Source organism: Protobothrops mucrosquamatus, unplaced genomic scaffold, assembly GCF_001527695.2.
Source record: "Protobothrops mucrosquamatus isolate PMUCROS unplaced genomic scaffold, P.Mucros_1.0 scaffold439, whole genome shotgun sequence".
NCBI lineage: Eukaryota > Metazoa > Chordata > Lepidosauria > Squamata > Viperidae > Protobothrops > Protobothrops mucrosquamatus.
In genome coordinates, this window is record NW_015386763.1 from 10759 (window position 1) to 24474 (window position 13716).

The 13716-nt window shown below is 37.7% G+C and overlaps 1 protein-coding gene across 1 annotated transcript; it reads right to left on the bottom strand.

Moving 5' to 3' along the window:
- Window positions 1-222: 222 nt before the first annotated feature.
- On the bottom strand, window positions 223-6499 carry NCALD (neurocalcin delta). The gene is made up of 3 exons (XM_015816372.1): window positions 6107-6499; window positions 3006-3111; window positions 223-470 (listed from the first exon to the last, which is right to left on the bottom strand). Exons 1-3 carry the CDS (start codon window positions 6482-6484, stop codon window positions 373-375), a joined length of 582 nt encoding a protein of 193 aa, XP_015671858.1. The 5' UTR covers window positions 6485-6499; the 3' UTR covers window positions 223-372.
- Between the last annotated feature and the right edge of the window lie 7217 nt (window positions 6500-13716).

Here is a 13716-nt window from a genome sequence, read left to right on the forward strand (position 1 = left end):
TCTCCACATGTGCCTCAGACCCTACAAAGTTTTGGAACCAGCTTAGAATTGGCAAACTAGACATAACTTAAGGCATAACCCAATTAGGAAATAAGTCCTATTCATACTCAGTGATACACAGGCCACAGATAATTACAATTTGAAAAAGGACACAGTTGTGACAATTGCACTCTCTGTAATCCAGAATGCATTTTAGAGAGAGTGTAAGCACAACGTCTTCATGGCTGTCCATGAGGAAAGCAGATAATGCCACAAAAGAAGGCAAAGGTAACCTTAAAAAGGCAACATCACCCATGAATGTTGTTCTGGCAAAGAGATATATGAGACAAAAGAAACAAATCAGAAAGACACAAAGAAATACAATCATCAGTTTTAAAACTGTCCAGCACTGCTGGGGTCACATTGAAGGAGACGGACAATAGATGGGTCACTTTTGGCTCCTCGAATGAACTCTTCCAGAGAAAGTTTTCCTAGAAAATAAACAGAGATGCTGGTTTGGATTTTCAAAATAGATATGAATCATCACTATCTATTATTAGGTTCACACAGTATGCTATGCCATAAGTTATGGTTAAAAAATACAGTGGTACCTTGGTACTCAACTGCTTTGAAACCATCAGATTTGGTACCCAGTGCATTTTGACATGAAAATTTTCTCCTGGTACTCATTGTTTGTTTGATACTCACTGCAAACGCTAGAACCTGTCAATGTCAGCTGTCTTGTGACTCACTACATTATACCTTATGGAAAAACCCTTACATTTGGTACTCATCGTTTCTCCCAGAACCAATTAACAATGAGTTTCGAGGTACCACTGTACTTTGTTCTCCCAACTTGCTAATTCAAAACAAAACATATTATAATTTAACATGGCAGTCCAATTCATGCAACATATTGAGTCATAATTTATTTGAGGTTTGGGTTTAATCCCTATGATTTGTAAACTACATTTTACGGTTTAATATGTAATGCAAATTCAGCCAGCATATACAAGCATGTATAACTCTATCACTCCTTTCCTTAAAAATAACATCTTTATCTTAAGCATCATATGATTGCCTCTATATATGAAATTTCTGCAGTGTTGAATCTGTTACTGAATTTGTAAAGGAGGCAACCACAACTTCTACCGTACCACCCATTTTCCCATCTGATCTTTTGAATCATACCTCTTACCCGGCACTGTTTAGCATATTTGTACTATACTCCCTTTCCAGGTGAGGATAAGGGAACCTTTTGGTATAAATGGTCAAGAGAAGCTAATATTCAATAGCAAATTTAAATATGAAACTCTGCCTTACATCAGTTCAGATATTGTTGACACAGCTTATTATTGTGTCAAGCTTCTCCAAGGTACAGACTTCTCAAAGTACCCCAGAACATCCAGAAGGTCATATTGGGAAAGCTTGGTCTGTTCAGATTGGTGCTGGTTCTTCTGAATCTTACCCATTTGCTCTTAAATTACAGATGCCGAAGACTGAATCTGAGACTCCTTCTTTGTGGAAGATAATCTTTATTACTGAGAAATGGTTCCTGCTTAAAAGTGTCCTAGTCTACATGATTGTAAAATCATCCCCATTACTCAAAAACTGAGAAATATCAACTTTGATGGCAGTAATTAGTTATGGGGTACTTGGCATTTGCAAAAACGGAATTGTTGAGGTATGGCTTAGGTAAACAAAACCCCTCCATAGTTCATACAAGTAGTAAAGCCTTCCCAAAATTGATCTGTTACTTTGGAAGTGAAAAATTACCTACACTTCAAGAGAAGAATAAAGTTTTGAGTCAATCAAGAGACTGGGGTAACAGAGCACAATGATGCCAAGAGGGAGAATTGGAAGACACATCTATAGTTTTTATAACAGCATTAAAAAATATCTTTCCAATTGGATTGTAATGCTATCAATTTTTAAACGATTTCCATACAACCATAAAAAAAGATTTGACTTCTTTCTTACTCCTAGATTTGGAAGCAGAAGCCATGTTTAAAGGAATTGAGGAATGGATTTTAGTTGTAATGCTTCAAGGATTTGTCTTGCTGTGCCATTATAACTGGGATCTGTGAAGGGGTATGGGGGGGGGGGATTAGAGATAGATAGATAGATACACGTTTCCCGGAAAATAAGACCCGGTCTTTTTTTTTTTTTGCCTCCAAAAGAGGCACCAGTTCGTATTTTTGGAGGGTGTCTTTTCAACGTTCTCACCTCGCAGCGGCGGCAGACCAACAGCCCTGCCCAGCTCCAGATTGATGCGTGTGGTGCCCCCCAGCCTGCATTTCGCCATCTGGAAGGCCTCTGCAGCCAAAAACCAACCTACAGATTCAATCCGTAGCTCGGTTCTTGGCTGCACAGGCCTTTCCAGAAGGCATCTGATGGCACAATGCATGTGGGGGGGGGGTGCCGTGGTGTCCATCTGGAGCTCCATTCTCAGCTGCAGAGGCATTTCCTGAAGGCTTCTGATGGCAGAATGGCGACTAGGGGCGACGCGTGCGAGCAGTGGCGAGTGGCCACAGAAGAAGTGGGCCGACAAGGCAAGGCAGGTGTCGATTCATGGAAGGCCTGGCTGCAACAGTAAGAGTTTGCAGGGTGCGTGGGGCAGCTCCACCCCCCCCACCCCAACTTGATTTTTAGGTGTGCGCCTTGCCCCAAAAACTAGGGCTTATTTTGGGGATAGGGCTTATATTAGGCCCACCCCCCAAAATCAAGCTAGGGCTTATTTTCACGGTAGGTCTTACTTTTGAGAAAACACGGTACTGGCTTAAATCTAAATCCTAATATTTATATGAGTAATGGGTTGAGCTGCAAGACAGCAACCTAACAAGAAGCAGTATTTGGCCTGCCAAAACTTTTTCACAATAACACAAACCGTCATTCTTTCACAGAGGTTTATTGCTGGGTCTATGAATCAGTGGCATAGTCCTACTTATTCAAGTCTGCTCTTCAAAAGGCACTGAGAGATCAGAAACAACAGAAGTTAAAAGGAAGATAATTGAAAGATAATTTACCGTCTCTGTTGGTATCCATCTGGCGGAAGATTTTTTCAGTTCTTTTCTCTGGCGTTGATTCATCTTCTGGCATCTTCATAACTGAAGAAACCATCTTGTAGATTGCCTAAAAATGGAATATGAAAAGGAAGGGTCTAGAGTTGCATAATTTCAGAAACATCTATGGGAATTCTGTATATTGGCAAACCGATCCCAGGTAGCTTTCAGGAGTTTAGGTAACTAAAGCTTCCTGTTCTATCCTGGACTTTACAGATATACTACACAATTCTCATTATATGCTGAATGGAAATAAGTACTCATTATTTACAGCATTAATTACTGAACAGTGGGAGTAAAAGTTAATGACCAATCCAATACGTAATCTAATTGTATATTTCTTACAAAGAATGGTATTGTATTTATTTACTGTAAGGATTCAGTATATTCTATATTTAAAATAAAGGAAACCAATAAAGTATCCTTAAAAAGATTACTGTACAACTATAAAACACTAACAGAAGAAAAATCTTATCTGAAAAAAATTAGAATGACAATTATTTTGTTTAAAAGGAGTAATTTATGTGATGCAGGTATACATAAAGTTGGGTTGCAAGTATAATAAACATATCCTCCTGGGCATCCCTTAAGGAAATCCTATTCCCTCCCATGAAGGAACAAGTCCACTTAAATATGTTTTGAAATGAAAGGATACTGACATGTGGTTGAATCTTAGAAATATATATGAGACTCTTAACCATGAAATCCTAGATATCTCCATTCAAAATTAGTCTTGGTAATTATAATTATTCTCAATTAACTCAGTACAGGACTACAACCCTATCTTACAATATATATATATTTACCAGAGAAAAGTTACATTACTGTATACTTTATGGTTCAAGTATATTACTTTCAGTTAAGTAGACATCCTCAGTCTGGTATGTTACTAATTGTGGATGTCATGAATTGTAGTTACCTAGTACCTGCACTGAAGAGCCTCTAGTAAACTAGTATATTAGCTCCACCTATAGTAAAGTAGCAGTATATTAGCTCCACCTATACTGGAGATCTTTGCATTTAGAAAAAAATACTGGTATATTAGTTTCTCCTATATTGGACATCTAAACAAATGTTTATTTGTTTATCAGTTTTTATTTCTAAATTCAACTGCTACTCAGTGATGTCAAATTAATAATAAAGTATAAATGCAAAGTAGTAAATATCATTTTAAATGTCATACATAATTGAACAGGTCTGCAAAAATCTGTATGACCACTTATTGATGGCGGGAAAGTGACATAGAAAATGTTTTGCCCTCTAGCAGTCATACAGATTTTTGCAGCAAGCACTTATGGTGACCCTAACTGAGTCACTAGGAAAAACTGAATATTGAAGAGAAACAGCATCAGGAAAGAGACTGCCTTACAAATCACAGGAAAAATGCTAATACAGCTTTTCCTCAGGTTGGAGAAAACTTAGTTATAAGAGAATAGCCTTATTATTCTCTTACTATATGCAAAAATAGCCTTTAATACTTTTCCGGAAATAAGCAAATTTTTTCCCCGCTGCAATTTCTACCATATGTCCCACACTCCAAGTTCATCTATATTCAAATACAGAGGAAATCCAGATTGCTTCCTGATAGACTGGTCCAAATTGTCTCTTCCCTTCCCCCTTCTTTCACCTTGCCATTATTGTGGGCAATTCCAACAAATACTGTGATAATGACACAAGCTGCCAAAAATAATAAAGCTTAAGCTTGGGAACTCTAATATGAAAACAAATCACCAGGTAACAAAGACAATCTCAACAATAGTCCTTCATTAAAAATACGAATTTCAGAAAGCTAGTTAAAATAGGCTATTTATAGAACTACAAAAAATAGTTGCTATAGGCTAAAATAAATGTCTAAAAAATCTTTCTGACATGTGACATTATTTATTCCTCCCAAAAGCAAATTGGAAATTCAAGAGATGCCACAATTTTGCTGGCCCACGTCTCATCTGAGACTGTATTAATGGCCATCAGGGAATCCTCTGGTCTCAGTTCCACAGAAGGGATATGAAATAACATTACTTTAGCATGCTAGCTGGAGTAGATGAAACATTTATACTAAAACTTTATCTCAAATATTCTTGGGTGGTGAAATCCACCTGTTATTGTTTAAATGGTGGTAGCAACAGCACAAAGAACACTTCAAAAGAGGCAAAAGAAGGGCGGGTGTCAGTTCAAGGAATAGAACAACTTTAAAGGTGATGAAAGGAAAGAATGCAGCACAAGTAGAGAAATGAAGGTAGGAAAATTCACTCCTCTGTATGACAAAAGGAGGATGGGGACAATGTTATCTATCAAGTTTTTATCCCAACAAGAATAATCAGGATTTCCAAAGCTTACTCCAAGGGTATTGAAGTAAGTAAAGTAAGTTAGTAAAGTAAAGTTAGGCTGAAGGTCTTCCACTGAAGACCTTGGTAAAGTAAGTTAGACTGAAGGTAAAGTAAGGTAGGCTGAAGGTCTTCCACTGATTTCTGATTTGAACTTTGTCACTTCAAGTGCTAATCCAAGATTAACTGCTACAACATATTGGTTTTTCACTGGCTTGGCTATAACCATCCATACTGCACGCACACACACTAGCCAAATAAGGAATCAAAATTCTGTATTACAAAGTAGACCACCGAGAGAATAGAATTTTCTAATTGCCTTGATTTTCTAATTGCCTTTTCAGTAAAGCTGACAGCCATTGTTTTTTGGTTACACAGGGAGGGATTACAGCTGGCAGAATGACATAATTTACCAATTGAAATATGGAACACTTAGATAAAACAGAATTTACACTGAGAATCCAATTTCTTATTTAATGGTCTTCAGAAGGAGACACATTTGAATATCTTGGCAGAGATTAAATATTAATATTAAATTACATTTTATAGTGAAGAGAACACGGTAATTCAAGAATGCTGAAAAATTTACTCATTCATTGTTTGCATAGTGAAAGAGGGAGGGAGGGAGGGAGGGAGGGAGGAAGGAAGGAAGGAAGGAAGGAAGGAAGGAAGGAAGGAAGGAAGGAAGGAAGGAAGGAAGGAAGGAAGGAAGGAAGGCTGGTTCTTATAAGTGATACATACCTGGACTATTTCTAACATTTCTGCTTTGCTGATGTATCCATTTCCGTCCAGGTCATACATACTGAACGCCCACTTCAGCTTTTGCTCCAGTTTCCCTCGGGACGTTACACTCAAAGCTATGATAAATTCTCTGAAATCTATTGTTCCATCGCCGTTTGCATCAAATGTACGGAACACATGTTCAGCAAATTTAGAAGCGTCCCCATAAGGAAAAAAATTCCCATAGATTTTCTTAAATTCCTCCATGGACAAATGTCCACTTGGACAGTCTCTGAGAAAGCCTTTGTACCATTCCTGGATCTCATGTTCAGTAAAGTCTGTGCTTTCTAGCAAATCTTGCATCACTTCTGGGCGTAACTTGCTGTTCTGTTTTCCCATGGTGGTATCAGGATTTTATCTAAAGAAGGGAGGGGAAAAAAGCAGTTTATTCTCTTGTTTACAAAACCAAGGGATGATGAGCAGTGTGGGCCTTAGACAATCTTTTAAAAGGCTGGTTCTCTTGGGTGATGATTAACATTTTCATTTGAAATAGCTCAACGAAGTCCACTTCTCCCAAACCAGAAGAATCCCTCAGCATGCAAATGAGAAATAATATATTTTGACTAGGGATTGAACTTCCTTACGTGAATACCATGTTGTGTTTTGTAAGACAGTATGGAAGAGAGATCCCTGCTCTTAAGTGGGAAGAGACATGAAAGACGGAAGAAGGATATAGCTGGACATGATCTAATGAGCCAATGCAAAGCCCTACCAAAGGCCTGCTCAGAGGCCCTGTTTTCCTTAAGGCTGTTTATATCCTGTAATGCAGAATTTCTCAACCTTCACAACATACTGGATGGGGAATTCTGGGAGTCAAAGTCCACACACCTTATAGTTGTCAAGGTTTAGAAACACAGGTGTAGTGAATTGTTTTATTTACCATATTCATATAGCCATCTATCTCACATTGTGCCCGGGGAGGGGGGCATACATAATAAAACAATTATCTATTTCCAGATGGCATAACCAAAAGAGATTTTCAATAAAATGCCAGTTTTACAAACTTCACCCTAAAAGCTTACTGCAGGCATATTAACCTAGTGATCCCCAAATGATTTTGACTGCAATTCGTACATGCAATAGCTAAACCCACTGTTTACAGGTATTGCAACCTTTAATTTAAAATACCTGAAAATTCTGATTCAATAGTAACAGTGGGATATCTGCTCCAATAATCAAAGCCAGGGCAAGACAACTTCATACAGACTTTCTGTAATGTAAAGAACAGAAAGGGTTACAAAATCATATTGATCAACTAATTAGATTAGTAACGTCCATATAAAAGAGACAACATTTCTGTGTTTAATGCACATTATTGCAAATATTAGTGGTGTTATTCTATTGTTTGTCAGGTTTCTGTGACTATTATATCATAAACTTGTGAAAGTACACATAGAACTTCGCTATAGTCATAATGGATCTAAGAAATTAAAATCATGTCATATATCTAATAAGCAACATTTTAAAAACCAATATTTCAACAATAAATTCAGCAATTTCATTAGTTTTCTCAATAGTTCTCTACAAGGGAGTACATGAAGAAAAAGATTCTCAACTTCTTGAATAATGAGAGGTTCTTTGAGTTATTTTCAGGAGTTACAACAGCAATTTCTACACAGGAAGTGGTGGTAAACAAGATTACATTTTGGTAGATGGTCACTTTAATAGCAGAAACAAAGGCAGAAAATCAAAACCCATAAAGAAATGATTTTCACCAAGTATGTCTTAAGGAAATGCAATTTAACATCAAAATTACCATCATATTGTAAATGTGGTACAAAGTACAAGAACATCCCACTGCTCCATCCCTTTCCTGATTTCTGTTCCTTTCCCTCTGCTCACCACAATCCGCTTATATCCCAAGGAAGCTCATAAAGATCTCTATCTTATTTATCCCCAAAACAAACCCATCATGTAAAATGATGTGTGATTAGCACAAAATCTTCAAGAAAGCTATATGACTTAGAGTTCGAACACAGAACATCTCCCCTTTTCTCTGAGACTTTAACCATGATGCTACATTAATTCTTATAGGTGTTTGGCCTTCTTAATGTAGGGTTGGGGCAGGTTTCCCTCCTGTTCAATCTTGTCCAATTCTCATAGACTGCCTGGATAAATCCCTACAATATTCTTGGCAAAGTTTCTCAGAAGGGGTTTGCCGTTGCTTCCTTCCTAGGGCTGAGAGAAACTGACCAGCTAAAAGTCACCCGGTTGACTTTGTGCCTAAGGCTTGACTAGAAGTCATGGTTTCCCAGTCCAGAGGTATGATTTAATAAGGGTTTTAATAATAATGTACCACAGGCTCAGACTAAGTATGAACTCCCAGTAAGTTGCAGTAATTATCTATATCTTCTGCACTACCTTAATGGCTTTTCCAACTTGGGGTTCCCTCCAGCCTCAATATATTGGCTCACATCTCTAATTACTCCCAGCAACCACAGCCACATAGATCACCATATATGGATTGTGTCAAATAGAAGTACCGTGAAAGGAATTTTTATTATTCAGTGTGTGCCCAATGTGCTCATACCTAAGACATCCATGTTCCCTCAGTCTAGTGTATAAGTCAATCGATTTAGTCTACTTTTTTAGTGTAGAGGTCAATAGATTTAGTTACTAAACTGCTTAACTATCTTTCCTGAATACAACTCTATCGTGGCATATATTTTCCTTGAGTTGCAATCTTTGTTTAATCAGTGAATGGCATTCGATTCACGAACCATGTTTCCATAAAGTGCAACATTCCCAAAGATGCTGATAATAGTATTATAGCATTACCAAAAGGAGTCCAGGGTCAAAGAATCGGAATAACAGCCAGTTTGATTGGCGTTCATGGTGCATAAGCACACTTTTACAATCTTGTCAGACAGGGATGAACAGAATTCTGTATGTTCTAACCTGTAATCAGTTATAAAGCAACTCTTTGTTAATAGCCAAATGTGCTCTTCTTCAATCTTTGTAACATATATAAGAATTTGGCGGACAGTCTCTGGCATTCTTATGGAAGGAGACTAGTGACTCATTCTAACTGGCTAGCTTTAATAAAACAACTTTTGGATCCCCTCCAATTGTTGGTGTGTTCTTAGGTAGGTTTTTTCCAGGATGTTGCCTTACCTGTTCTTTTTGCTATCCTTCTGTGATTGGTCTCTCACTCAAATTACTTCCAACTGGAAGAGGGAGTTTTACTTCTCCTAATAGGTAACATGACGTGTAGGTGCAGCTATCCAAACAAAACCTGCAAAGGGCTAATAATCAAATATCCCAGTTGCCAAAAAAAAAAAAAGGGAACCAAAACAAGGAAGCATTTTTTCAGCCAACTATCCTAACTGTAAAGGTCAGATGACACAAAGCTAAATAGCAAATCAAAAGGTATATGTGATCTTTATAGCCAACAAAACATAAAGCAAACCAACATCTGTAATTATATGAGTATCTCTGGCCAAGATAATTCAACCAGGAAGAAACCCACAATACGTTTGGGAGGTGGGCAAATGCGCGCACATGCACACACACTCATCGTATTCCAGTGAAATGAACGAAGCATCTGGAGCATAAGGAATGGCAGATTTGAAATCCAGAAATACCCGTAATGGAGAAATGGATCGGAAAGATGGCAGAGCTTGCAGAAATGGCTAAATTGACTTGTTTGATTAAGGAAGGAACAACAGATATAAAACATTGGAAAGCCTTTATGGACTTTTTGTTGAAAATGGATAAATAATGGGTGGTTTGGGGATTTATTGATTGAAAAGGTTTGTTTAAGGGAAAAAGGGAGCCATGATATGTAACTTAGTAGGGTGGAGATGGTAATTATTATGTTTGTAACGGCTGCAAAGATTGGAAGTCACTTCTCTAGGTATCCCTCTTTTTCTTTGTCTTGTGTTCTTTCACTTTTTCTTTTATTCTTTCATATTTCTTTTTCACATTTTGGTTCTGTAGTTTTTTAATCTCATGTAAAATTTCTTTATATTAAAAAACACTCCAGATCAGAAGCGTTTTTAAGGAACAAAAGCTTGCATACACAAAAATTGAGTGCAAAATATACTTTACCATAATAAAATAATAAAGAATGAAAACATGCATTTAGATATTTTCATAGTCAAAACACCCATTTTTAAAGTATTTAGTCCTAAAATAAACTCTATGAGGAGAGAGGAAGAGTGAACTGCCAATGTATTAGTGCAAAGTGATCCTCTATAAATAAGGAGCAAGTACTAAATTGAAAGTTATCCTTTAGAAAAGGACTACTAGCTCCCAATTTGAACATGATTCCATGCAGTACAATTAAGTCTGAATTGCCTAAAAATGCTTAAGAAAGGATCGTCAGTTCATGGATTGGATGGGATTAAAGTAGGAGGAGGCAACATTTGAGCAACTGGGTTGCAACTTGGCCTCCTGTTTTTCCAGATAGACATTTATTTGTTTTTGATTGTATATTACAACATTTCTAGGCTGCTCTAACCTTTCACAATTCAGAGTGGTTTACAAAAAATGATGTAACATCTCTGGAAGTGGTAGGGCTAAATATTTCCAGTCTTTCTATATACTGAGGGATTAGGGTAGAAATGGAGACAGGATGACCTGGAGGTCTACCCATTCCTTTCCCTACTCTTAAATCTTCCCAAACAGTCTAAAGTCTCACCAATAAAATCCAGTGATTTTGCTATCAAATTTCATAGGCACAATCTGGCCATGCTGGGAGTTCAGGAAGGAGTATCAACGTCTCCAATTTATACAGAGCAAGTTTTCTGAATTCAAAACATAGCCCAGCTTTCCCTGACCTGGAGCCCTTTAATGATGCTGGGACTATAATTCTCCGTCACTTTACTTTGCTAGCAGTGTCATCATGAGTGCTGTCAGTGTGTGTACATGCACACATAAATATTTGGGAGCAGCCTTCTATCCAGCTGTGCAACCCTTACAAAGAACATGGTTATTTTGACACTCTGGAAAGAGCTGTACCGCTTATATTTTTGTACTTAGCACAGCATTATTTCAAACACTTTGCAGAGCCCTGCTAAAGAACATAGTTTCAACTGCATTTGTTCTTTAATATTTAATTGCCTTCAACTGCTTAATAATACATGTTTGAACTATTTAACTATTTTCCTTTTTTTCTCCCAATAGCTTAGATGTCCAATGTTGCCGGGCCTTGATCACTCCTGCCAACTAACCTTGACTGGGCTCAGCTTCTTAATGTGTATCTTACATAAATATTCCTTATGTACTAGGAAATCTCCATGTTGAAGACAGGAGTCTGTCTTTGACAACTAACACCATGAAGCAATTCAGAAGGATTTGTAAATTAATTCATAGTTAGATTATCCTTTCAGCCTTCCAGTTTCCTTTATTTTTATCATCTCACAGATGATACTCTAGGGATAGGAGTACCTTCTCCAGCTGCTCTCTTCTCTTCCAAGGCCACAGAGCAAAAGCTTATTGAACACCTGAGACAGGAAGTCCCAAGAGACACAATTCACAGATGCAACAGTATACCCAATTCAACATCCAACATTCAACAAATAACTCAATTCAGCAATCCAGAAATACTGGAGTTACCAAGCCAGGAATTTGTGTATGACAGGTAAATACTTCTAACATTTACAAAAGCAACAGCCCATAACACTTTGGAAGTCTCTGATTTAAACATGCTATTTTTATCTTGCCTTTATTATACTAATAAAGCCGCTCGATTCCTAGTGACAGACTTTCCCCTGCTGTACTTGGCAAACTCAAAGAATATGTTTTGCAATAGTAACTGAAAACAACATGATTTTTGCAAATGGCACAAGAAACGGAGATAACATTTGGGAGCCCAATCCTGATGAAGACCAATTTTATCAAAAATATCAATCCCTGCATCCAGGATCAGCGCAAATTCTGCACCATAAAAGGGCACTGGCACTAGTTGCAAGTACAAAAAAATGAGATGCAATATCAACAACAGACTTTGCATAGGCACCCTCAGCTGTTGAGACTGGTGATAAAATCAGGATCCAGCAGGCCCTTATGTAATTAAAATTATACATAATAAGCCATATTAAAAATGGTTTGGGAGGCATGAAGTAGAATTCTACAGAAGGGTGCCTTGAATGCCTGCAGTAATTGCCTGCATGATAAAGATTTATTCCTGAAGATTTGCATTATTACAGTATTCATGATGCTACTAAAATAATATAAGCACCTTTTGCAGAAGATGCACTGACAAAGCATGAAATCTCAAAGCTTCTTAGGAAACAATAAGTTATCATACAATGTGTGTAATGATAGTGATTAGCTATAGCTTTGTGGAATAAATTATTACTTTCCCTGAGCCCTAGTTGAGCATTCTTCCTCACAGAATTTCGATCCTATGAAGACAGTCTCCAACAACAATATATATGAGTTTTCAATATTGGAAACTGTGTAGTCAGACTCCCTAGACAATTTTAAACCCTACATCAATCTACTTCAAGAAGAGAAGTTGGGACTGCAACTCTCATAATTCCCATGTATCCTAACAAATTGGGGGGGAAACAGATTGGAAGATACAACCAGGATTCTAAAATATAAAGAAGCACCAGCTCCTCTGTGTCAGATTGTTGGCTTCAATGTGAATGTCCGGTGAACAATATGGATATATGTCCACAGAAAGTCTTGCTAGAGTTGAACACAAAAATTTCTTCTGACTTCTTCAGAATCTCTAGAACCCAAAACCAATCATAAATCCCAAGAAAACAAATCAAACAATAAGGTGGGCAGAGATGAAAAAAAAAGAAAAACTCAAACAACATTCAGGAGGTGCAGGAAACATACCCATGCACAGGCATAAAAGCCTTAAATGCTTACATACGAATGCTCAAAGCTTGGGGAACAAACAGGGCGAACTAGAAGCAATAGTATATGAGGGAGGGTATGACATACCGTAGTTGGTATTACAGAAACCTGGTAGGACGAAACCCATGAATGGAATGGACTGGTGGATTGTTCAAAAGAAACAGCTCTACAAAAAGAGGAGGGGGAGTTGCACTATATGTAAGAGAACACTACATATCTACAGAAATGCACATGATCAAAGATAAAATCTCTCCAGAATGCATATGGGTCAATATAAAAGAGAAAAAAAGTGACATTACCATAGGTGTATATTACAGACCACCCAACCAATTAGAAGAAATAGATGAACTCTTTGCCAACCAGTTAAGCAATGTATGTAGGAAGCATACCATAATAGTAATGGGAGACAAACTATCCAGATATCAACTGGGAGACAAACTCTGCAACAAGCGGGAGATCAAACAGATTCCTAACCAACCTAGCTGACAACTTTGTCATTCAAAAGGTGGAGGAGGGAACTAGACATAAAGCCATATTGGACTTAATTCTAACTAATAGAGAAGAAGTGATTGAGGGAGTTGAAGTTGCTTGAACCTTGGGTGAAAGTGACCACATCATACTCCGACTGGTTGGTCCAGGGGGAGGAGACGGGAGCAGGTCTTGAGACGGTTGTATGGGAGGAGTTTGACTCTGTTGCTCCTGAAGATGTGGACAGGGTCCTGGGGAGACTGAATGCAACCACATGTTTATTAGAT